We start from the raw sequence: 26,194 nt of genomic DNA on the forward strand, positions 1-26,194 counted from the left end.
TTGTCCTGGACAAAAGAATTGTCATATCTCATCCTTTTGGATCCGCCGATAAGAGAACGCTAATGCGATGACCTGAGATTGACACATTGGCCTTTAGTTTAAACGCCGTGTATCTCACCATTAATCGGAGTCCTGTCGAAGCTAGGCTTATTTCTGATGACAATATTACAATGATGTCAATCCTATTTTCTTTTTATTGGGTTTCAGAGAGGACTCTGACTACAATACTCACTTTTTTCTACAGGAACGGCTACCCATTTATTTGGACCATAGATCGCATGGATTTCTCCGTCTTCGCTACGTTTGTGAAGCATCAGGGAAACTGATATACGGTAGAGACCTGACGTCAAATCACGGAATTCCCACATCATAATACTTGGATTCTCCAATAACTTGGTTACACCCCCTTGCTGTCCCTGCAATGCACACGTTACTCTATACCCGGTGTGACTGTACACAGACGTACTCCAACGAGCACGTACTGAATCCTTCGTTAATTTGGTCACTTCCAGTGCGTCGACATGTTCAAAGCCTACACAAGATATAATGTGTTAGACTTACTAGAATTGTATGAATTCGTTAAATATGTCAAACATCAAACAAATAAAGACAACAGTTTGATTTGATTTGATTTGATTTATTACTCTAGGTCAATGCATCCATAAATGGATTTACCAGGACCATTGAGTTGCAGAGACTCGTCACCAACTCCAGTCCAATTCACAGGTGAGTTTTGCCAGCAAAACTCACGTCTGTGTACAGTGTAAGATATAATGTGTTAGACTTACTAGAATTGTATGAATTCGTTAGATATGTCAAACATCAAACAAATAAAGACAACAGTGTGAAATTTCCAAATGAAAGAGACATACATGCATGCACGCACACACACACACACACACACACGCACGCACGCACAGACACACACACACACGCACGCACGCACGCACGCACACACACACACACACACACACACACGTACGTACGTACATACATACATACATACATACATACATACATACATACATACATACATACATACATACATACGTAAACAAGCTGGCAAAACTCACCTGTGAATTGGACTGGAGTTGGTGACGAGTCTCTGCAACTCAATGGTCCTGGTAATTCGCTCGGCTCGTTGCTGTCGTCGAATGTTGGGAATTCGCTTTGGGGAAGTAATGCCTTGTCTCCTGGTACCATTTGAGTGTCTTCATCCTTGTTTTCGTCTGCTTCAGTCTTCATTTCAGAACTGATGCGTTGACACATCTGTTGGAACTTACTTTCATCTAAAGTCACTTTCAGACGTATGTCCCTTCCACCAACAAGCTCTCTAATCTCGTCCGTAATTAACAGTTTGTTGAATAATTCCTCCAGTTTGCCATCCTTGCTATCAGAAATCATCCTTACGGCACCTGATTCATCCTTCACCTCTAAGTCTAAGAGAATACAACCAGACTTTGCTTGCTTCAATTCAACCGAATACTTCTCTTCTATCGGTCCAATAATGGCCATGTTACGTAGTCTTTCTGTAAGGACTCGTTCAATGATGGAAGTAACAGCATCAACCATATCTGTTTGGTTGTGAGGAGCAATGACGACGTCTATTTCAACATTCTCACTACTGTCCCCTGAAGACAGAAATATACACGCCATGTATTAATGAATCAAGTTAATTTCATATTTTTCAAATGTTCACTCGTGTCTAAACCACCGTGAAAACTAGCAAAACATATTTTCTGTGTATGATTAAAAATTATAGACATGGAAAATGGTGACCTAATCATATACACAGACTAATGTTTATTTCGAATGATGACGGGGGTAAACTTGAACTTTAGAAGACGAATACTCACCTTGACCTGACTGTTGTGTCATCTCTGTACCAGCAGCAATCTCACTTTCATCCAACAGTTTAAACAGATCATGCTGTGTCACTTTGAGGGCGTCCTTAAACACCTTGTAGGCTTCTTCGGTCCTAGGAAGTTCGTAAAGAAGTCGAATGACTCCGTCTGTCCGGCATTTCTGACAATCAGAATCAATAATTTCACGGGCACATGTACTGATAGCTTTTCCTTGAATGAGATACGGGAGGACAAACTTGGGGTCCAAATTTTCCAGTATTGTTACCAAATTTTGACGAATCGGAGCAATGTATTCTCGTGTCGCCAAGTCAACAAATTTTCTTAATATGTCGCCCAAATCTGGATTTTTGCACTCGTTCTTTTCCAGAATACTCTTCAGGTAGTTCACCCTTTTAAGCAGGCTTCCAGTGTCCATCGTCAGATTACAGAAATGGACATGGTCTATATACCTTTCGACATGCAGTTTGGCCACAAACATGGAAAAATCCGCTGAGAATAGAATAGACAGATAGATTATATGTCTGCAGCACATTACCAATACTCTGAAACTGATTTTTCAAAACAACACTTTCGAGCAATTACTAGTTCTTCTTTTCTCACAGATGAAATCAACAGAAAAGTGGTAGATTTTATACTCACAAATGGTAAGCTAACTGTAGACTTTCATATTTATACATGTAATGAATATTGATCATAATATCAAAGAAGGTGCTCTAAGGACTAGAAAGGTACATGGGTTGATTTGTGCATGATGTACATGTGAATACCTTACCTGGACATATTGGTTTCTCCATAGTTATCCTCGGTAACGTACCAATACCAGAATCACGACACGAGGCTTGGATATCGCCCAGCTTTGAATTCACACTTTCACAAGTATTTACTGGATATTGCAAGAAAAAAGACACGGTGATGGAGACAACTCATTATGAATGCACTATGCCATGAACGAAAACAACAACATGTATGCATAAAAGCAAACAAACAGACAGACAGACAGACAGACAGACAGACAGACAGACAGACAGACAGACAGACAGACGTGCAGGTAGGTAGGTAGGTAGAAGAAGTAAAAAAAACATGATCCGTTTCAGCGAAGCAAACTTTAAAAATAGGAAAGTAATCACCATAATATTCATCAATAGTGTATTATACATTATAAATACTGTAGTACTTACAATTTTCATTATTGTTGCTATCATCACTATTTTCATCGCTTGTCTCCTCTTCTCTCTCGCCATTACAGGCATCGTACTCAGTAGATGGAATTTGTTCTGCATTCTGATAGCTAGTGCCTCGTTGGTTTACGTTTATCTCTTCAGAATTGGTGTTTCGAGTGTCAGTGTTATGTAAGTCTATTGTAAAAACCATGAGAGTTGTCTTTACACAGTAAATGTTTTATATTTATATAGCATGTAATCAAGACACAGATTTTCAATTGACCAAGCAACACACTAAATCAATCAATGAATGAATTAACCATTCAACCTACACCAAACAAACCATTCACCCAATCGCTCACACGTAATCGATACAATATATAGGCCATTTTATCAAAACCCCCAAAAAACAAACAAACAAACAAATCAATCAATTAATCAACTTGGCCCTTAACGGATGTAAGAAAATTGGTTCAAATACTCATCAATCGATCGATTGATCAATCAATATCGATCAAGCAAACAAACAAACAAACAATCAATCAAGCAAGCAAGCGAGGAATAATTCCGTTCGGTTAGGTAACTCTGGTTGTGAAGTATATGAAACTTAAATTGCAAAAATTCATAGGTGATTTATATTTACTTTGAAATCCGATCTGTCACTATGGTTATGACCCTCATATGTGAGCGAAAATTATCATTTATTGCTGATTTTTGATAAAACAAATGGCTCACAGTTTTCCTCTTTTAATTGTCATTCCTAAGTCATTCAGACTGTTAGATGTAAATTATGTGTATGAACTGATATGAAAGGATCACCAACATATGTACACATGAACCTACTTTTTTAAAAACTTTTTTTTTTAAACCGACAGACCCTTCATTTAAAAAAAGATATTACCATATCGGAGAAACACTATGGGGCTCCCTTATTTGCATGACATCGGAGTTCACTTGGGGAAAAGTTGTTCGTAAATCAGTTACATACATAACTGCTCACAATTAGAATTATGTTTGAATGTCCCCAGTTACACCTCAGACCACTAAAACCAGGTCGGCGTAGTTTGGGAACCCGATACACATTGTAAAGTGGACGACTGTCGCACTTTACGCTTTATCTACCGTCATCTTATCTGTGATCATTGTTTACGACTACTTGCCCATAAAGGCATGATAAAGACGGGAGAGCTCGAGATTTGGTCACAGTATGGTTATTGTTTTCATCAAGAGTGTAATCCAACCCTAGGGCCACCGCCGTGGGTTATGATAAACTCACAACTCAGGTGTAGACTTTCTGGGTTATTATTCATGTTTGTAGCACTTTGCCCTTTCGGTACTTCCGTGTGTTTAGCAATGCTCTTTTTAAAAAAACAACAACAATAGTGACACAACTGTCATGAAATTATTTTACTTGTCTTTGGGTAATACAGATTCTCTACCCCTACAATGTAAACCTAACTTGTAGTGTGCATAGCTGTAACTATATCCGATCGACTGGTGATCCAAAGTTCACTGGGTACACTATTTGATCCACAGTTATGACTAAGCAAGTTTTGCATGCCCAGCTGATTATGAATGTTGTTTCTCCTATTCCACAAATCAGGGCAGTTTTAGACAACAAAATACAATAATGAAAAGGGCGATAAACTTCATGCATCATTGTTCACACACAACCAAATACATGTACAAAAGTGAAAAAAGTAATAAACTTCTTGCATCATCTTTTAAAAATGTGCAGTTCTTTTTCCTGCTCCTAGTGACTCCTCGGGGCATTTACAAAATTGTATATGTCAGAATGGTTAGAGTGCGCGCCCCCGCAAATCACATTTTGAACATTTACAGGCGTAACAATCAACTTCATATCTGACATTGTGTAAGTCGACAACTTCATATCTGACATATTGTGTAAGTCGATGGACTCGTCAATACACTCCCATGTAAAACTTCATATGTTGATAATAAATGTACATGTATTGATATGTTCCTAAACTACGATTGTTTAGCAGTTGTATATGGTATATTACGAGTGTATATCATATTAAAAAAAACATGTTTTCTTCAAATCGCTGGAACTATTTACTGACAGTCTTGCCAAATTGAGACACAGTACATCAGAATTTGGGCATTTTGCCGAACAAAAAAATATGTGTCCTATTTTTACGACGAAAATTGTACCAAGACACATCTATTTAACCCCAACTGTCGAACGAAACCCTCCCTTCCCGTTATCGAGCTACACAATCTTCTCTAGGTTAGATCGGAATGTTTTCCTGATGAAGTGTTATTTTTGTTTAAAACGAAAAAATTACATGTGGTATATCTACTTACTGAAGAATATATATGCATAATTAATATAATAACCGTGAGATCTGCTACATCGCAGATAAAATAAAGACAGACAAAAATCATCGAAACTATTCGATGACGTAATATTTTGCGCCTCGGCCGGCCCCGCTCCCTCCCCGCACATATTGTTGTTTACATCAGCATCACAGAAACTAAACTGTACGTGCGCAAACCTGTCGATGCTAAAGTGTGATTTAATGCTCACTTGGGGCACAGACGACATGAATACGACTTGCGTACATACGAGCAGAGTTCATTTTACTGAAAGTTTTTTTTATTGTAGTGGAAAGTAGTGTCAAGTTGGGCCCATCGTCGTATAAACCACAGCCTCGTTTACGACACCGCCCATTTCGCAGTGTCGCGGAAGAAATAACAGCTTTGGTTTGCTAGAATGAGTTGACTCATGTTTTATCAAAACTTTAAATTCAGTTTTACAAAGACACTAGTCAATTACTCTTTATTTGTGTGAATCAAAATTTTAGTGACTGTGTGAAGCCCCCCCCCCCCCCCCGAAAGGTCCAGCTGATTGGAAAGCATACATTTAACTAAATTCAAGCAACAGGTGTCCTTTTTCTCCATGATTGTTTTCTGGTGAATCACAATTAACGAAAGGCTGCATATAATTTTTTTTGCTGCGAATATGGTCCCTTTTTAGAGACATGGCAATGTAATGAGCAACACATCTCACCTAACTACTTTGTTTGGAAATCGAATCATGTATAAACTTGTCCCTGTGAATGACAATCATTCGGTTTTTCACCATCTTGTTTCCATGGAAAACGACAATCTATAACGTTTCCATGGGATTACAAGCAATGATTGGTGGCCATTTTGAAGTGAAAAAATATATAAACGTTTAAACTTAATTTGTTCTATATGTAAACGATATTTTAGGATGACCCCTTCCTGAACACTGAACCCATGAGGTATAAGGGTCGGCCCTCGCTGGAATTCTTGAGTAAAACTATCTTGTTTTCAACTTTGGATGTACGTATTGGCCAGGAGTTCTCTTGAGTTTTCTCTGGCGCAAAAGTCATTCATTTCTTAGGCTCTTACTGCGTTAAAATCTAGCCAGTCTGACAATTGCCAGGGTTCCAGTGGTACGGTATAGTATAGTATAAGGACATTCGGCAGCGGAATTACACAATCATGAATACAATATTTACAAATGTCCAGTTATAGAAAAGTAATCGAGTATTCGTGCGAACAACAATGACTATAATGGAGGTTGAAACCTAACAACACTTAGTCTAGTATACTAGATGCCACGGACACCATGGTAGCTCCCGGGTAGCTGTATTTATACCTCACTGACGAGTTTAATAGCAATTTTAAGTTCCGTGATTTAGACTGGCAAAGTTTTGAAGACACGCCATACGCGATCACTACATTACACCCCATATATTGTATATTTCACGAAGTAGAAAGTCGAAACCGTAAGTCTATCGGACATGGTAACAAACGTTATTACGGTATACTGTATAAATTGTGTATTTCCTCATAGACCTGTATTGAAGGAAACACAAGCCGTAGAATGTTAACGCAGTTGTCTAAAATGCTTACTAAATTTGTCAAACGTATAATGCTAGTATTATTACCTGACATTTCCATATTGCCATCACAACTTCCAGTGTCGTCGCAAGAATGGGTGGTAAACAAATAACGAAGGCTAAACGGTTACATACCAGGAAGTGTTACACAAAAATATTCTTCGATTGAAACCTAGTACTGGCTGGAGTAAAGCTCAGACCACCAAACATCTGAACGTAAAGTCACCAATAGGTCAGCACTTGTGGGCACTTACTTTTTCGATGACACATTTTGATAAACGTTAGGGGAGTAGCTCACCTGGTCTCAGAATATTGAAACTTAACATAATTATGAAATACACACATGAAAGCAATAAGGGATGTCACATCACATATGGACAAATATTATAAATTGTGATATTCACCAGGGGATGATGCCTACAACATCAGAATCCACTTAAAATAAACTAAAGACTGAAAAACAGAACATACAAAATTAACATCAACTAAATGCATTCAAACGATGGTAACATGTGCGTGCGTGAGTGAGTGATTGAGTGAGTGCGCGAGTGCGTGCGCGCGTGCGTGCGTGCGTGTGTGTGTACGTACGTACTAGTATAATACAAGTATTCAGTAGTTTGTATATACAACAAACACTTTATTATCAGTAGGTCTACGGTCGTGTTTTTCCAGTGGTTTATACTTATGATTCAGTGGCAGAGTCTAGTAGCTGGCTGATATCAAGACAGTAAGCATCGCATGAGTGGCAGCATACCATCTCAGACCACTACACATACCATATAGTAGAGTGTATTCAAGTGCAGCATTTGTTCGGACACCTTAGCTTTATACTAGTAGACTACTTGTCAATCTGCTATCTTTGTTTACTCCCCATGATGCATCACCCTAGAATACAGCAGGCCTTTTCTAAGCCAGATTTGCCAATAACAATGGCTCGATTTTAGAATGGTCGTGCGATACAGCGTTGGTGGTAATAACTTTTCTGGATCCTAAGCATAAGAAATGAAACTAATATGAAATTTGCTCCCTCCTTTGACTCAAAAATTACTAGATAGGGCTAAAATGTGTATGTCAGGGATGGTTTTATTTTGAATTTGAATATTTTTCACTTACACACTAAAAGTAATCAATCCCATAGCAAATTTTTTTTTCAATTTTGGCCATTTACATGTAAGTTAGTGGGGGTGGGGTGGGGGGTCTGAGGCTTAACTAAAAAGAATTTAGTTTTTTTAAAAACTACATTGAACTATTGATCTCGCCCCTAATATGGTACAACTACTCAAAAGAATGATTGGCAGGTGACCTGGTTCTTGGTATCAAAGGTTTATTGTCTGCAAGATCACTTCTCAGCCAGGTGACTTCCTCTGTGTGTTGTCTGCCTTAGATCATAGTTGATTGGAACTACCTGCCAATCACTCCACAGCTAGCTAATTATGTATTCAAGGACACCGTAACCTTGCCTAGATAAAAATACGTGGAGGGGAGTGGAAGTTACCAAATCTAAATTTGGACTTTGGAAAGTCCCAGTACAGTACCCAGAGAAGACTTGGGTAATTCCAACTGTAACAAAGGCCTAAAACTACACGTAATGCTATATGCATACACAACAAAAGGGTATTGTACACTTTGGCAACAGACACAGTCATCCCAACACAGAAAACAAGTCCCTCAACGTTTGAACACCCATACAGAGAATAACAATACACTTCATCAAATTACAATACATCACTTTTATTGTCATTGTATGTGTATATTTCACTGAAATCACAATACATGATGAATCAAAAAATAAACTGTTTTTTATTTACTTCATAAATGTAAACAAGCAACTTTTGTCCATATACATACAATTTTGTCCATATACATGCCATGGGGATTAATTTCTTTATACAACAGTCTTGAACGATGGTTTTTGGTCACACTAAAATCTGTACACAAATGCTCATTTTATTGCAGTCAATTTGTTTTTCCTTCAAGGGAAGGAGCTAATATACAATGATGTGAAGGAAGGCAAATTATTATTTATTGTAACTGTTGATACTATTGACTAAATAAGAGAAAGAGTTTTATTAACAACAATGTAAATATGAAATACTGGGAAATGAGTTTTTCAGGGAGTTTATAATCTATGCTTTAGAAGACTGTAAAATGACAGCACGGCTACCAAGTGAATGGCCTGCTTTTGGTTTGCTTGATCTCTTCCTCATGTGTTCCGCCATGCCAGGAAGTTTAGAGAAATAGTTGCGTGCCAGGGTGTGTTTGGAACGGATCTTGTGACAGAAAACACGGCCATAAGACTGCAAACAAACAAACAGAGACATTCATCAATAACAATACATTAACTATCTGCATTGTTCAGTATAGACATACCTAGGTGACCTTTGACCTATGTCCCCATAACATGCAGTGTGTTTTGTCTCCAAGGAATAGGACTTGCATATGTCATTGTTTGGTATGAGTTGGACTCAACGAGTGTTGTAATTATGAAACTTGAAAAATTGAATGTCTTTCTTTTTCTTTACTTTATGCTCTAGTACCAATAATGTATTCATGAATGTGAATTTGTGTTGGTGTATGTGTGTGAGCCTATTGTAGATACCTGATGTGTATGTGTGGGGTGGGGTGGGTGTGTGGGAATGACTTAGGTACGATTGCACAATGTTTCATAAACTCAACAAATGAACATGATGTCATCATTCGTTCAGGTCAAAAGCCCCTCTCCCAACTCCCTAAATTTAGGAACGTTCACAAGCGCGACAACAAACATTTACATATGATGTAAACTATGATGAAAACTGTAGTGGTCACACCACTACGATCATATCTCACATTAGAAGTAAATTTTTATCAACTTTATCAACATCTCAGTAGTAAATTTAAAAGCTGTTATCATTGATGGAGTGAAAATTTTCCACTGAAATTTGGTCAGAAGTGATAAAAATGAAGTTCAGCATTCGCATTGACACCACAACCCCTCCTCCCTAAATGAATGAAGTTCACTTATTCAGCTTGTGTGACATTGTGTGATCATCCCTCATGTAATACATAACTTTGTAACATTGTGTACATTATGCCAGTTAGTCTTATATCTCCAACTCTACAATACAACATATTGTATAAATTCAGTGGAAATAATCTTACCTCTTCCACTTCGTCCAGTTTGAGATGAGCATCAGCTTCATCCTTAGTAAGTAGAATACAGTTCCATGGTGACCACTCTTCACCTTTATCCCACCGTACTAATACCAAATCATACAGGTCATCCCAAGCACTCAGTGCACTCTGAGATCCCCAGATGTTCTCAACCAAGTAACGCATATCAACTTCCTGTGACAAAAGACAAGAAAACCATACACAATGAGTTTGAGAAATTTGAAGAAAAAAAAGGCTTTCAAGTGTTATTCTACCAGTGATATATTAAATGCTTCCATTTACATGAGTTCTAACACAGGAAAACCAGTAATATCCTGGATAATAAACATGGTATTCAACATAAAATTTAATAAAGGCTGTCATTTTCTTTTTCAAATGTTGAGGGCGCTCTTTTCTATGGTGATGGGTCATACCATTGAGCCAAAGTAAAACCTCTGTGCTCATCAAAATACAGTCATTGTAAGCCCTTAGAAATCATAAAAAAGAACACATATGATAAAGTGCAATACCAACCTGGAGAAGGAAAGCAATTCTAGAATCATCTCCAAATCCTTCCTCTGCCTTGCGTAAATTCTTGAGTAAGAGGCGATAATGTGAATAATCTTGACGGATTCTACCATCATTATCCAGTTTGGCACACTGGCGGCATTTGCCAACCACTCTTGCATTGGAAGACAGGGAGAATTCTGTTGATGGTAAGTATTGGTTGCAGCTTGGACAGAAATAAATATTCTTGCGCAGAGTTGATGGGTCCTGAGGTACCTGCAGAACAACACCAAACACAAAATACTATTAATGTCTAGGTATAAAACATTCACAAGTTGGTGATAAGAACTCATGTCATCTGGTAAACCATGTATTGCATTTGAATAGTTTCCATGTATGATTTGTAACAATAACACAGAGTGACTTACTTTGAGCAATCTGGCTGCCTCTGCATTGAATGTTGGAGTTTTGATGTATTGGAGGAACAAGGTTGAAATCCTTTTACGTAGGCCCTCTAGATTAGATTCTCTCACTCCTCTCATCAACAGGTCAGCTTCCCTGTCAATTAACTCTATAATGTCTTGAGTGAGTTTACAGTCATGTTCCTGTGATTGAAAACAAACAATATAGTTGTAAAACAACTGAACTTTGCAACACCACAGTGATTACCCATAACGCTGTACACAGAAATGAAAAAAAGATTACTTCTGACCACTAACTACCAGTCAAAGGTCAAAACAGTCATTTATACAGTAATATTACTACATCATGTAAATCAAAACTTGATCAATCACTCTCCAGAAGGAAGCTTCTACATTCTACACATTCTTTGGGTGAAAATCATCATCTCTACCACAGACAGGATAATGAGTGGAGCATGCAAGCTTACCTTTACAGTATGTTTGAGTGTTAGCAGGACATCGAGTCTTTCATCCTGTGTTAAATATTTCATATTTATACTACTATGAATATCTTTCAGTTCTCTGGCTCTTATTGTATATGGTGTATCCATCTCAGTGTACTTTCCATCATAGGACTTCCATTTCTTTGGTGCAGCACACTGTAATACAGAATTCAACTTCAGTTATATCAACAGTTTCTACAGGTTCTTGGCTGGGTGCAGTATGATGATTTGACAGATTTAAAGACATGACTAAAATTATGTTAATTCATAAAATACCTTTTTATTATCACGCCACCTTTATTAATTAAATAGCTTTTAAACTGGTCAATATTACTATTTATGACATGACTGATATCTCCTTCAATGAACAGAGTACGATAATTTTGTTAGAAATTTGATTGTGTTTGTATGATGTTGTACGAGGTCATGTTAATTTATATAATGCCATGTATTACTACTCTGTAATTTACACAACAAATATAAGATTGAGCCATGATGGTAGAAGCCTAGTAATGCCAACTACACCAATACTAATATGTGTGAGTCAAGCAACATGTATCACAAGTCATGGTTTTGAGATAGCCTACCTTATCTAGGAACCTCTGTATCCTTTTTTGTTTATTTTCTGTCCCGGCTTCAATTTTATGTCTTCCAATAGCAGCAATTAGTTGTGTTTCTTGGTCTAGTAAGTGACATAAAGCTGCTTTACGCTGGGCACCTGTCATGGTAGAGTCTATCACTTCTAATTCTTCTTGTCGCCACTCTAAAATTAATACAAATATAAGCAATGGGTAAGTAAACTATGCAGTAATCAATTGTTTTGAGTTGAATATCACTGAGACAGGATTATATTTCAAAGTTTAATTTTAAGCCCTCAAATCTATGGCCAACCCTTCAAATGTACCCAAGATGACTGAAATAATACTTACTTTCTAGTGCATGGTAGAGGAGATCAAAGTCTTCTTTAGATTTAGGATTCATTCGCCTCTCAAATTCTTTCTTAATTCTGTCCTCCTTTTCTTTAATTTTACGGATTTCTTCTTCTCTTTCCCATTCCATTCTAGAGGCAAGGTCTTTCTTAAGATTTTCCACAACACGTTTAGCTTTCCACCTTCTGAAGTAGGACTGGAGAATTATGACCTGTGGAAAACAAAATGTTTATGTCTGTCTGTCAGTACAAAGTCCCATGATAGCAGGTAAATATTGTTGATGATATTATGAGATGAAAGTCTCTAGTGAGGAATACATTACATTGCTAGGCAACTTGGTAGCCCTACTGATAAAACAACTATGCCATATAATCCATAATATATCAAATGACTACTTCTCATAATTCATATCATTGTTGCAGTGACCCATTGTTACTCTAACCATTAAGTTTAACTCAAACTTCACTCTCAAACACCTGACTGATTGTCAAATCTATGCTGAATCACTTCCCTACTCTGAAAACCACAAATTTTTTGTCAACTCTCAAATTTATGCTTCAAAAACCATCATTATTTGCCACTTTCTTTACACAATATTAGTTATCACTGTAGGCATTGGAATTTATTTTATATGGGGGTCACACTATTACAAAATTCCTTGTAGAAGTCAATACCTCATAAAAAAGCTAAATCAGAGTTTAGGAAAACAACTTATTTCATTCATGTTCACAGTACAGATTTGCATACATAATGCCAATAAAACAGGCCAACAAATAAAACCAAAAGCAAGTAATAAGATCCACTTACATTCTTAATAATCATAGCATGGTGTTCATCTGCTGTGGTGTATCGTCCTGGCACTAGTAGTTTATCAGTCATGTTTGATACATAGACTCTAATACCAGTCATTTGTGTAGAAGTATCTATCATTGTTTGCTGTCGTTGATGTTTCTCATCCACTGTTTGTGTATCTCGACAGAATTTTTCAATACCATTGTCTGGTTTCATTTTAGGTCTTGTTTGAGCTCCTGCATGGTGATATTCTTTGCCAGTTACTCGGTGTTTGTATCCACCAAGATATGGCTTTCTCCTCCTGGCTCTTTCTATTTCAACGACTACATCTTCAATAGTGTCATCATCTGTGAATCATACAAATATTATGGACATCACATTACTACAAGTGTAGTACGTTATCAAGAGTGCTACAGGCATGAAGATGCAGTTATCAACAACTTTTAGCACTCTATTAACCTGTGTTTCACTGGCATAGTTTAATAATGACGGTTGATAAAACATCTTACCAATGAATAAGTACTTGAAATTTTTTTTGCAAGTTCTTCTGAATTGTGGCTTGAAGTTCGTAAGAATCACTAAATCAGAACAGCTTTTTATACATTATAATAATTATTTGAACAAAATATCAGTTATTTTGTATGTTTTATGAACAGCATATTTCATAAGTATCATGCAATATTTACCTCTGCGTACTCTGACGGTAATGACATCAGGCATAACATATTCAGGTTTAGGTTTCATTGGTTTGAGTGGTGTGTTCACTGGGTCTGCTGATGTCATTTCTAATTGTACTGTAGCATTAGGGACAACACCTAGATCAGCCAATGTTGTCTCATCACTCATGGCTTTACCATCATACATCAACACTAACATAGAACCAGGCATCTTTAACTCCACAGAAAAGTGTCTTTTCAGATCTCCAATGGTTTGACCGAGTGCACACGCTAATGTTGTCACTTGACCACTTGGCATCAGAACAAATTTGACTGGAATAAGAATAAAAGGTATTTTTAGTATTTATTACCAATGACAGAGTATATATTTTGATTATCAATACTTCAATACTGTAATAAAATGAACCGGCATTTGCACCGCAATGTTTGGAAACTTCAGACTTAAATTCCACGTGTTTATTTTGTGGAATTAAGTTTGACACAACCAATTAAATACATTACACTTATCATTTTGTAATCTTCTAACTTCTACAACAAAACACTTCACACATCTGTTGCATGAATCAGTTGATAATTATAGATATAAAAACATGCAACAAAAAATCCTTCAGTCCCTATCCATATACAGTAAAACTCTTGTTATAGTTTGAAACTTATTTACCTGTGGCTGTGGCATCAACTAATAATTTTGGTGGGGGTGACACAGCATGTGGATCAGTTTCATGTTTTTCTCCAGTATCTTCTGTTTCAGCACCAACAGTACCTGTTGCTGCTTCTGCTTTAGGTGCAGGTTCCTCTTCAGCCTTAGGTTCATCTGCCGCAGCTTCTTCTTTCTGATCAGCTGGTTCTTCAACCTTCTCTCCAGCTTCTTCAGTTTCTTTAGCAGCTTCTTTGACGTCCTCATCTTTTGCTGCTGGTTCCTCAGGAGCTGCTTCGGCTTCCTGTTTTTCAGCACCATCATCTTCCTTTGCTGGTTCATCTTCACCATCAGCTTGTGCTGTTTCTGCAGGTTGTTCTTCCTCTTTGGCTTCATCTGTGGCTTCCTCTTCTTTTTTCTCACCTTCACCATCTTCTTCAACCTTTTCGGTTTCTTCTGCAGCTGCAGCTTCTTTATCCTCACCTTCTTCTGGTTTTTCTTCAGAATCCTTATTTTCATCTGTTTCTTCCTTTACACCATCTGTTGTTTCCTGATTTTGTTCTGTTTCTTTCACATCCCCTCCATCTGCATTTTCATCTTCTTTAGTTTCACCTTCTCCCACTGTCTCTGTCTGCTCAGCCCCTTCCTCTGCTGTTTCCTTTTGTTCCCCCTCACCCTCAATTGTTTCCTTTTGTTCCCCTTCACCCTCAACTGTTTCCTTTTGTTCCCCTTCCCCTTCTACAGGTTCCTTCTTTTCACCCTCACCCTCTTCATTTTCTTTTGGCCCAGCCTCACCCTCAGTAGTTTCCTTCTGTTCCCCCTCCCCCTCTACTGTCTCTTTTTGTTCCTCTCCCTCTACTGTCTCCTTTTGTTCCTCTGCACCCTCTACTTTCTCTTTTTGTTCCTCTCCACCCTCTCCTGTCTCTTTTTGTTCCTCTGCACCCTCTACTTTCTCCTTTTGTTCCTCTCCACCCTCTCCTGTCTCTTTTTGTTCCTCTCCACCCTCTACTGTCTCTTTTTGTTCCTCCCCACCCTCTGCTGTTTCTGTTTGCTCAGGTTCAGCTGTTTCAGTTTCTTGAGGGGGTGTCTCTTCTACATTTTCAGTTGGTTCAGTCTCTTTATTTTCCTCATCAACCGCTGGTTGTTCTGCTGCATCTGCAGCACCATCTCCTTGTGCATCTTCTACATTTTCATTGTCATTCTGTTCTTGTGCTGGTGGTTCATCCTGTGCATCTTTCACCTGTTGATTTTCTTCATCTGCCATTGTTGTTGATTTGATGACTGAAATGATGGATAGACAATTCAAATGTTAGAATGGCTTGCATCTCAAGTCATGAGTTTACAAGTTGATCATCTCATACTGATTTTGGTATGATCATTTCAAATTACCACTCTGAACTGTTTCGTCAATGGTTGCAGAACTCCTGCAGTGACTAACACACTTGACACTGTTCCTAAACCATGTTTAGGGAAGTGTTGCAAACATAAATAAAGTAAATACATGTATACTTGCGACAAGTTGCAATTTTTCATACATTAAGAAATTGCATCTTTTCCTATCATCATAGAAAATAATTTGTTTTCTATTGTGTTTCTTTGTTTGCTTGCTTTATTCTTCAAATATGACAATTTATATGACAATGATGTTCAGCAAATCGGCCACAGATATGGAATTCTGAAAGAACTGTCACATATCATCATAAATAATAATGTATGACATTAAAATGAATGGGTAAAAAATGACAAATTAACAAAATATCTTTTCACCATCTATAGTGATCTACAATGCTACCTCGAGTCATATCTGAGATTTTTTAAATTACCCTACGAATACATTTGTAGTTTTAACTACACTGAGCATGAAATTGGGTCACGACGCACTAGGTAAATTAAATAAATATAATATGTAATAATGTTTATTCTTCAAGTTGATTTTTAACAAAACAATTTTGCTGTGTTTATAATCGGAAAACTTATCTGAGGAAGTGTATATACCTCAATAAGCTTAGATTATGCACAGTGCATTTATTCCCGGCAACCACGGAACTGTTGTGACACTAGCACTGTTCGATGCATGATAAATTGCCCTTTCTGTCTGTCTGTGGGCAATGACAACATATGACTCCTCCCAAAACATTCGCACAAAACATTTCATTGGTATTATGGTATGATATTCTGAGAGCTATGCAATTATCTGATGAAACTATAGAAAGTAACGCTATATCTACACAATTAATTTTGCATTGAGTACTTGACTAAAGTTTGCTGCTATGTAAAGACTGTATCCCCGGCTGATAGTGATAATGACTGACCCCGTGACAAATACTGTACAAAATTTACATTTAAGACGCCATACAAATGAAAAATTCGTTAACAGCATCATGCAAATATACTTAAGTTATCTGATTCTTACCTTGTTACGAAGAAATGTGTTTCTTTCGCGAAATATTTGTAAAACTTTGGCTTTAGTGTCGGATCTCTCCGAACGATCACACAGAAGACATGGCTGTTGTGAACGAGCAGTGTTTGTGATGACGTATCGTTTCTAAGGATACGAAGAAAATGTAACAGGTTGTTTAATTGGGTACAGTGTCGGGTGAATGAAGGTAACGCGACTCTTATCCAATCAATGAAGCCGTTGCTTGTACAGTTTGGAAACATATCTATATCCGGTTTGCTCGACTACTCGGTTAACCTCGGCGTTTTCCGGAGATCGCCATAACAACAAATTCGCAAAAGGTACATGAAGTTCTGGCGAGCCACACTTCACAAGATACAACGCCTGTGTGAAATTTTAAGGATGCGTTAATTGACCAAGTGGTTTCGCTTACAGTTCCCCGATCAAATTATATCGTTCGCCCCGGCATTCGAGTAAACCGACAAGGTTAGTACCATCGATTTGTTGTTTATACTGTCTGACGCACTGATGGCAGCCATGATTGAACAAGTTAGTTGGTCCTGTAAACCATTGGTGTTTTGTTACATGAATGGTCGTTAGAATTGCACCACAATAACGTAGCTAACTGAAATTATGATCACCACTAGCAGAATTGACCGTACATTTTTAATAGACCTTTACCTGATTTACACTGAATTAAGGTCAAGAGTGTAGTTTTGAGTAAATCTGAACAAAATTAAAAACTCTCCACATAATTACTCTCAATTATTCAATAGACAGCCTTGTTATTGACAATCTGCAAGTCATCTGTGCTGTGTCATCTCAAGTGGTATTTTTTTGTTACCAGTTCAAAGATCACATTCACAATTAAGAAGAATGTCCATTTTCATATCATTGTGGAAAACTTGTCAATATATTCCCCATTACATACCAAATTGTTCAAGTCTAACCTAAGTGTAGTGGTTTTACTCACAAGTTCATGAACAAGTTAAGCAGCTGGCAATAGAAAACTTTGGGTGATTTATTTTCAAAAAAAGAAACAGATTTACAGTATTATGTATAGTGCTTGTTTTGGTAATGGTTTTGATGCAAAGTGTATTATGGAAATCTTACTTTCATGATGTAGTTTTCTATTTTCATAGATATTATAATATATTTTTGTAGTTGGAAAACCAGGCCATTCAACTTTGACAGAATACTGTGACTGTATAATATGCCATGAAATCTGCATAAATCCATTCCATGTGTTACTGTAATACATCCAGGGCCATACCTTGAGCATTATGTGTTTGTGAACGCAGATCATTTTCTCAGGACATGAATATTTTGAGGTTTGAAAATGATAACAGGAAAGTAAAAAGTTGTGACGTAGTTCTGCTGCATCATGGCATTTGGTCAACTTTGGTAAGATTATTTATTGATTAGTTATTGACTGGTAGCAGTAGCCCTCCAAAGAAACTATTTGTCACATCACATTATGGGGTTTATTAACTTTAATGACACTTTCATTATTACAGATGTCTTCGTCAATGTCACCCGCCCATCGACAGAGAGCAGCTAATGGCTCTGCCTCACGCAATGGACCAGTTAGAAATGGTCTACCACCAGGGGGGCGATCAAGTCCCAATACAAATGGCGTACACCTACCCCCCATAACATCAGCAGCAACCTCAGCCAACACATCCAGAATGATAACTCAAAGTAAATTAATGACGTACAGGAGAGCTGAAGAAATGCAAGCATTATTAAGAGACATTATGAATGAAAAAGCAATGAGTAGCTATGAAGACACAGCAGAAATGAACCAGAGAAGACCAAGCAAGTCACCAGAACCAGACTATCCCAAAGAGGTGAGTTTAATTATTCTGTCCTAAACCAATGTGGAAATCACATGGTTAGAGTAACTGCCATATGATTCAGATATATTGTAGTCTTAGTATTATCTCAGCTTACAAATAAAATGTTGAAATACAGAAAATATGATTTCCTAAATTTAAGTGAAGACTGGAAGTAGTGTAAACGTTGACTAGATGCATCAGAGATTTATTATGAGAATTTTGCAGTGATGTACAGTACCATGTATAGGTTTTAGGCTGCAATGAGCCCACCTCCACATTGTGGGTAAAATGCAGCTCAGTAATAATGGTAATTTAGAGCTCTCTTGAAAGTAAAAAAAAAAAAGCTGTAAGAAACTGTTACATGGAAGTCTGTAGTCTATATGAAAATCATTGCGATTCTTAGTGATAACCAAGTATGTCTCTTCTCCATTTACCTACATTAGCTACAATGTAGTAATTGGACTTTCTTTTGAAATTATGATTATTTCCAGATTTACAGTATTGTCAATTTCATTTGTTTTATACCAATTATGTAATATTATTCCAAACTGATCATGATAGTGATACCAACATTAACTTTACACATTGATAACAACTTGTTTTATCGAGAACCAAACCCAACAAATGTCTAAAATCTACAAACCTGACATCTTTTATGTTATTACATTACTTATAATAGCTATGAAATCTGTAACTAGTTTGAAAAATATAGGATATTGTTTGTGGAAGATTAAGAAAGTAACAATATTTTTCTTTCTTTTTTCTCTCCTGAATGTCGTTTGTTCCCTTGTACTTTTCTTTTATTGTCATTACTTTCGTTGTTTCTCTGTTCCTAAATTTTATCTTATCATTCCCCTTGGTGTCTCGTATGTCATATTTCTGTACCCCTTGTCTTGTGTCTTGTTCCATTTTGTCCCACTCTGTTCATTTCACTGTGTGTTCTTGTCAACCATGTCATTGTCACTGCTATGGAATGGTTGAATGTCAAACTTGAACACGGATAAAAAAAACACACAGATGATGAGCAAAGACAGACGACTCAGAGTGAGTAAACTTATAACAATATTACATACAAGAACAACAGTCACTAGCATGGAACTATATTATTCTGTTCGGTATATTGAAATATCAATTCAATGTACCACTGAAGTTGCAATTATTTGTGCCTCATAACAAGCACACTCAAAAATTGACAAATTACAAATGCACATGAAATTTAAGATTTAGTTATTGCAATGTTTTGCATGATGAATTTATATTTTATACTCTAGTAACTGTGAGTACTGGATTACTCTTTATAAATAGTCAAAATGATACAAATATGTTGTCAGTTTGAATGGCATAGACTTTTTGAGTTAACATTGGACAATACAAACATTTCTGCCAGTAGAAAACAAAGTAAGAACAAGACAATGTTCTTTTCATTACTAATTATCCTATTGTCACATGTAATATTTCAGATGAACTATCAGTTCATGAGGCAATGTGTAGAAAGTGGACCTATTGTGGATATGGAACAGCACTGGTTTGAGTCTATACTCACAATGATTCCAGCCAAATTAAAACAAAATCCAAGTATGAAACAGTATATCTTGGAATTATTTGCTGAAGTGAAAAAAGACTACAAAGTCAGTATGAAGAGATCTATGGGTAAGATTTTCACTTGTTATTTATTAGAGTGGCATTTTTTCATTTTATATGATCTACCTAGCTGATGGACATTTTTGATTAACTATTACTAGGTTAAACAAAAATTATTACACTAATACTACATGACAAATCAAATCAAGAACTCTGAGTATGCCAACTTAGAAATGATGCACCCGTTTTTGAAAGAGCTTTAACAGTGTTTGCAAGTGTTGACATTGAGTACATAATTATGTTTTGGTTTGTTCACAGTTCAACATGTTCTTGTTAAACCAGAGGTCAAAGGATTAGAAAACGACACAACGGGAAAACTGCCTGAAGAACCTAGGTATATGTTATGTCAATTATCTTTGATTTCTAGCTGTTCTATGTGATTGAGAGATAACACAACAGTCATTCTACATCAACTTGTCTGTCCATCACTTTCTAGTTTTAAATGGCAATAGGTAAATCAACTTTACCAGCAAGTACAGTTGTTTGAATTTGTAACATATCAAAAGTAGTACCGATAATAGTCAAATTTAATGAGTTGTTTTCTAAGTTTTTTCCACAGAATTTAATGTAATTTTATCAAAACGTATGTTTTCTGTACAACATCATTATTGCATTTTGATACAATTTCTCTATTTACGTATCAGTGGCTTGGACTACTCTAGTCCATGGAGAGAAGACTTCAATGCTAACAAAGAAGAAATCAGAAACACCCTGTACATCACACATCCATCAATGCAGACAGTGTTGAGAAAGTGTCAATATAGTCTTGGCAAGTTACTCTTAGTAGACCTATCAACACTGCGTGCTGCTGGACCCATTGAAATTGAACATCTGAAGAACAATGTCATTCTGGACTTAGAGAAAACAGAGGAGAGACTCAGTCATAGGTATGGTTAACAATAATGCATCCACATTCACAAATTATTGCCAAGTAACTTGCTGAACCATACTCCTGCCTCAAAAAAATGTTTACAACAACTAAGCTGCAGGAACGCACAAAATAGTGTTGTGTACTAGTAGAGACCTACATATAATTTGTAAAAAAATAATGGCAAGATGATTTTGAAAAAAATTCAAATCTGAACCTTTCAAATATGCATTCAGTATTTTACTTTGACTTATTTTATTGTCTTCTTTTAATGTTTTCAGTTGGTGGCCAGAAGTCCTCAATGTATTTGTAGATAAAAACAAGTTTCGTGAGATTCGTGGAGATAGATTAGACCATTTCTACAACAGTGTACAGACTTTGATATCCAACCAGGTGAGATAACTGTATTTGTAGTGATTAACTAGCTTACTGAAAACACCATATCTGTATCTGTGTCTTTATCTGTACCTGTATCTGTTCACAGCAAGACAGTGTTATTATACAATATGTCATATGTAATTGTCATATCTGTAATGTTGTTGTTGTATCAACAAAAATTAATTTATCATTGTAGTTGGTGTTGTTTTGATGTGTATTTTACCATCAAGTGAACCATCATGTAAAATTTGTATTGTATCGTATTGTATTGTATCGTATCACATCTCATATTGTATCGTGTTGTATTGTATGTATTGTAAAACATTACATTGCATCACATGATGTCATCACATCACACGCCATACAGTACACAACCACTGTTCATGATAATCTTAATCTTGTGTGGTATTGTATCTTACCGTATTGTATTGTATTGTATTGTATTGTATTGTAAAACATTACATTGCATGACATCACATGACATACACTACACAACCTCTGTTCATGATAATTTTTATCTTGTGTGGTATTGTATCTTATTGTATTGTATTGTATTGTAAAACATTACATTGCATGACATCACATGACATACACTACATACCCATCCATTGTTCATGATAATCTTAATCTTATGTTCTTCGTTATACATTTCAAGTGCATGCAAGAATTTGATTCCTATGTAGAGAGTCCACAGTTTCATGGTGATGTCCTAAATGATTCTTATTTCTGTGAATATCATTGTCAGCTCACATAGAGTAATATTCAGATACATAAATCCCAAGAAATAATTGAAATCTTCAAAAAAAACAAAAAATCAAGTAAAGCATAGACCCTCCACCATGTTGGTGGAGGGTGTATGAGTAAAGTAAATACTTCCCATAACAGTAATGACACATGATGAAAGGTATCAAATTATAATGTAACATATCTGTAATAAAGTCACTGTAACTTTTAATATCACCATAACTCAATATGGTTCAGTATCCCATCCAAAATTCAATTTTTGGATGACATGCTGGCACCATCATTTGTCTATCGCATGTATTGTAAATCTAATAAGATTTTTTTTCTTCTCTTTTTTTCCTTCCACACCCAGCTCAAAGACTTGATAGTACGGACAATAGAAGCATGGGTGGCTCTCTTTGATCTTGATGATAAACAATTTCTTCCCATCTTTAAGATGGAATTGACATTTGATAATGACAAGATGGAGTTCTACCCATACTTCTCTGATTTAGAGGAATGCCTGCTATTTGTTGTCGCACAAATTACAAAGACAATGCAGGCAATCCCCACCGTACAATCATGGCTATCAGGCACAAATGAGCTCTCCTTCATTGATGCCAGCACAGCTGAACATGTTCTGAATTTTGCAAAAACTCAACTCAAGCAAGCCGCCAAGATCAACTTTGAAGGACCAGAAGCCCATTTACAGTCGTACAGTAAGTCAATATGGTATTTCTGTCTTGTGTGAAAAATAGATGTTATACCAGCTATATTTGGATGATTGTGATATTAAGCAGGACCAGGAAAGTATGAATGGTTTTAACTAAGTTAGCTATTAAACACTTTTCCGAGAGGTTGTAAATAATGTGTCCAATGAGTAGACACCTCTTAATAAGTTTGTCAGTAACTGATTATGGGGAGGTTAACGTGTGTCTTTAGTAATACATCATATATAACATTTGTATGTGTCATTACAGTGGACAAGTATAATTTCCTATGTAATGGAGAAGCCTTGGCTAAAGTCAACCAGTTTCTAGAAGAAGAGCACGACTTTGCAGATTATTGCCAGGTAATCTATGGTACATTCTGACTTTGTGTGTTTATCATTTTCATCTAATATTACATGTCTTTTCTCATCGGTAACATTTTATTTTTGTTAATAGTCATGGACAATTTGATAGAGTTTTGTTCTTCCTTTCTTGTAATCACAAATGCAAATGCTATTCACATTTATGAATTACATAATTATCAAATGAAAGTTTGATTTCAATGTTCTTGCAGTCACTTGTCACATTATATTCATTGTCTGTAAGAGCTGATATTTTAGGAATAGTTTCCAATTCCTGTGTTTTCCATTGTAGTACATTGAAGAATTCCGTGACCATGCCAGGGAGATTATGGGATTAGATTCCATAGCACACTTTGACATGGTCAGACTGGATTGTGAGGATTTGAAGAGAGGTCTAGCTGAGAAATCTAGAGGTTATGCTGATATGCTCCTACAACAATTGTCTTCTAACCACATGGATGAAAACAAAGCGTAAGATGATATTTGTATCATTTTTAGTGGGCCTTACTTTATATTTGAAACTTTTATCATATGAAAATATCCCTTAACAGAAAAAGAAGTGCTCATGAATTTTTGTTAAATTTGACCCTGTTTAGTTTTATGACTTCACCTTTGCAGCATATATGCAACCAAGGTTCTGTGTATACTTATCAATATAAATGGCTTGCAGTATATTTTGAGATCAGGAAAGGTTGTTTTTTTACTTTGTCGATGTAGTCAATACTCTCTTGTGCATCAGTACATGTAATTTTCAGTACTACCGTAGTATTTCATCATGTCAGTGCAATAAGATCATACCAACTATACAGTTGTATAGCCGATAAGATCATATTGCACTGATGCAATGATTTGTGCATCTTGTTGATCAGCATTGCCTTCATCTTCATTCTTTCAGTATCTGTGAGGAATTTGAGACAATGAAAGCCCGTGCGTTGAAGGTCCCTGAGACATCAGAAGAATTGGTTGATATGGTATCCTACATTGAGAAAGCTCGTATTGATGGAATCAAGGCACTCAATGAGAGAATTCAAGAACAACAAAAACGTCTGAGTTTCTTACTGGATGTCTATTTCTTTCCACAAGAACACATTGACTTGAATTGTGTGGTGATGACGTGGCCAGTCAACATCAGACCAGTCTTTGATGAAAACGATGATGTGAGTTTTAATTTTCATTACAGAACTACTGAACTTTCTGGAGACTATCAATATTTATGATATGGTTAAAAAAGACAATGAGAAAATATACAGATGCAATATAACACTTGAAATAACCATATTTGTCATATTTTGACCACATTTTAGAGGTAATTTGATATGCTTTTCAGTGCAAATGTATAGAGAAGGATACAGATTAGTACGGTAACATTTAAAAGTGGTCTGGGTATTTTTTTTCTATTTTGAAAAGAAATATCAAGATTAATAATATAATTTTAGAGCTATTTGTATACAATATAGATATTTTGTTCAGTTTGTACAATACTTGTTTATTACCAGCAACCTGGTCTTTATTGTAATAAATTGTGATTCTTTTCCTTGATAGCTTGTGGAGGATGCCAAGAAGAAGGGAGAGAGAGAGTTATTAGAGAAGAGAGAAAAGGTGATGTTAGAGTTGGAGAAACTGAAGAGACGTGTAGAAGAGTTTGCAGAGTACGGTGAACTAGATATGATGGTGCAATACGTCAATGATGTCAGGGCAGTGCAGAAAAGGGTGGCTGATGCACAGGAGAGTATCGGCTATATCAACAAAGTAAGTGTCTTAATCCATCATAGTTTATTTTATTCATTATGTATTCATTACAAAGTTGATGTTTGGATAGTCTTAGTCTGTTATACTTCTGTTGGGTTATAATACAGATATAATTGTGATACAGTAAAAATGGTGCTGGTGTTTCCTATGGAAAAATTTGTTTTTCCAGACAGCTGGTTTTGGATTCAGAGGTATACTGAAGATGAAATGCAATGACAAGCGACAATGAATCTGAGACTCATCAAAACCTTTCTTGTGTTTTTTTATCGTAGGAGGAAACTCTGTACAAATGGGACAAAACCAACTATCCAGAGGTTGATGAAATCACATTATCTATTGAGCCCTACCAACGTCTCTTTGCTTTAGTTGTCAAGTGGCAGAGAGCAGACAAAAAGTAAGAACTTACTAAAAGTATATCATTGACAAACATATCTTGTAATGTTTCTTGTTAGTAATTCTAGCTGAAATCTCACTGCGTTTGATGATGTAGCCGTGGTACAGAAACATGACATGGCTGAAACTATCCATTGACTTTATAGAGTTCATATGGCAAGGTATAGTTAAACATGTTAAAAGTATGTATTTTACTAGTGAAAAAGGAAATTGCTAAAGTTTGCATGTCATCACAGTAAATATTATAAGATTATTAATTTGTTTGTCAACAGATGGATGGATGGTGCCTTCTTAGAATTAAACTCCGAGGCTATTGAAGGTGAGGTGGATGAATTCTGGAGAGAAATTTACAAAATTACCAAAGTATTTGTCAACCAAAGAAAGAAAGATGAAGCAGAGAAGTCTAAAAATGCTCCAACAAAACGTCGCAGACCTGGTGAAGCAGAAGAGAAGAAGGAAGATGAACCAGGCATGGCAGCTTTGAATGTGTGTAACACAATCCAGGAACAAGTCAAAGAATTCAAGGTAACACAACACCCTTTGTAATCTCTTCTCTTCTACCTACAGATATGTTTACTGTGTTTTCTGTTTACCCAAGAGAGTGAAATTGTGTATGTCTCAAAGCAAGGTGTGAC

The 26,194-nt window shown here is 36.4% G+C and overlaps 3 protein-coding genes across 3 annotated transcripts in view; 1 reads left to right on the forward strand and 2 right to left on the reverse strand.

Moving 5' to 3' along the window:
• Positions 1-203: 203 nt before the first annotated feature.
• Positions 204-7,101, reverse strand: LOC144439339 (uncharacterized). Its single transcript, XM_078128659.1, has 6 exons — positions 6,970-7,101; positions 3,044-3,220; positions 2,638-2,748; positions 1,857-2,354; positions 1,074-1,631; positions 204-532 (listed from the first exon to the last, which is right to left on the reverse strand). Exons 1-6 carry the CDS (start codon positions 6,980-6,982, stop codon positions 204-206), a joined length of 1,686 nt encoding a protein of 561 aa, XP_077984785.1. The 5' UTR covers positions 6,983-7,101.
• A 1,587-nt stretch (positions 7,102-8,688) lies between these two features.
• Positions 8,689-17,021, reverse strand: LOC144436699 (IQ motif and ubiquitin-like domain-containing protein). The gene is made up of 11 exons (XM_078125556.1): positions 16,913-17,021; positions 14,524-15,780; positions 13,872-14,174; positions 13,201-13,532; positions 12,394-12,604; positions 12,052-12,227; positions 11,450-11,620; positions 10,989-11,165; positions 10,588-10,836; positions 10,063-10,248; positions 8,689-9,218 (listed from the first exon to the last, which is right to left on the reverse strand). The coding sequence occupies exons 2-11, from the start codon at positions 15,761-15,763 to the stop codon at positions 9,048-9,050; spliced, it is 3,216 nt and encodes a 1,071-aa protein (XP_077981682.1). The 5' UTR covers positions 15,764-15,780; positions 16,913-17,021; the 3' UTR covers positions 8,689-9,047.
• Positions 17,022-17,199: 178 nt separating this feature from the next.
• The window catches only part of LOC144433069 (dynein axonemal heavy chain 12-like), a 40,433-nt gene continuing 31,438 nt past the window's right edge, over positions 17,200-26,194 (forward strand). The window contains exons 1-14 of the mRNA XM_078121413.1: positions 17,200-17,383; positions 18,415-18,747; positions 19,753-19,779; positions 20,196-20,385; positions 20,635-20,710; positions 21,021-21,263; positions 21,526-21,637; positions 22,719-23,064; positions 23,326-23,417; positions 23,710-23,888; positions 24,313-24,574; positions 24,960-25,166; positions 25,439-25,560; positions 25,832-26,084. Coding sequence (XP_077977539.1) covers positions 18,415-18,747; positions 19,753-19,779; positions 20,196-20,385; positions 20,635-20,710; positions 21,021-21,263; positions 21,526-21,637; positions 22,719-23,064; positions 23,326-23,417; positions 23,710-23,888; positions 24,313-24,574; positions 24,960-25,166; positions 25,439-25,560; positions 25,832-26,084 — 2,442 coding nt within the window. The 5' untranslated portion in view covers positions 17,200-17,383. The remainder of the gene's footprint in view (positions 17,384-18,414; positions 18,748-19,752; positions 19,780-20,195; positions 20,386-20,634; positions 20,711-21,020; positions 21,264-21,525; positions 21,638-22,718; positions 23,065-23,325; positions 23,418-23,709; positions 23,889-24,312; positions 24,575-24,959; positions 25,167-25,438; positions 25,561-25,831; positions 26,085-26,194) is intronic.

Source organism: Glandiceps talaboti, chromosome 1, assembly GCF_964340395.1.
Source record: "Glandiceps talaboti chromosome 1, keGlaTala1.1, whole genome shotgun sequence".
Classification (NCBI taxonomy): domain Eukaryota; kingdom Metazoa; phylum Hemichordata; class Enteropneusta; family Spengelidae; genus Glandiceps; species Glandiceps talaboti.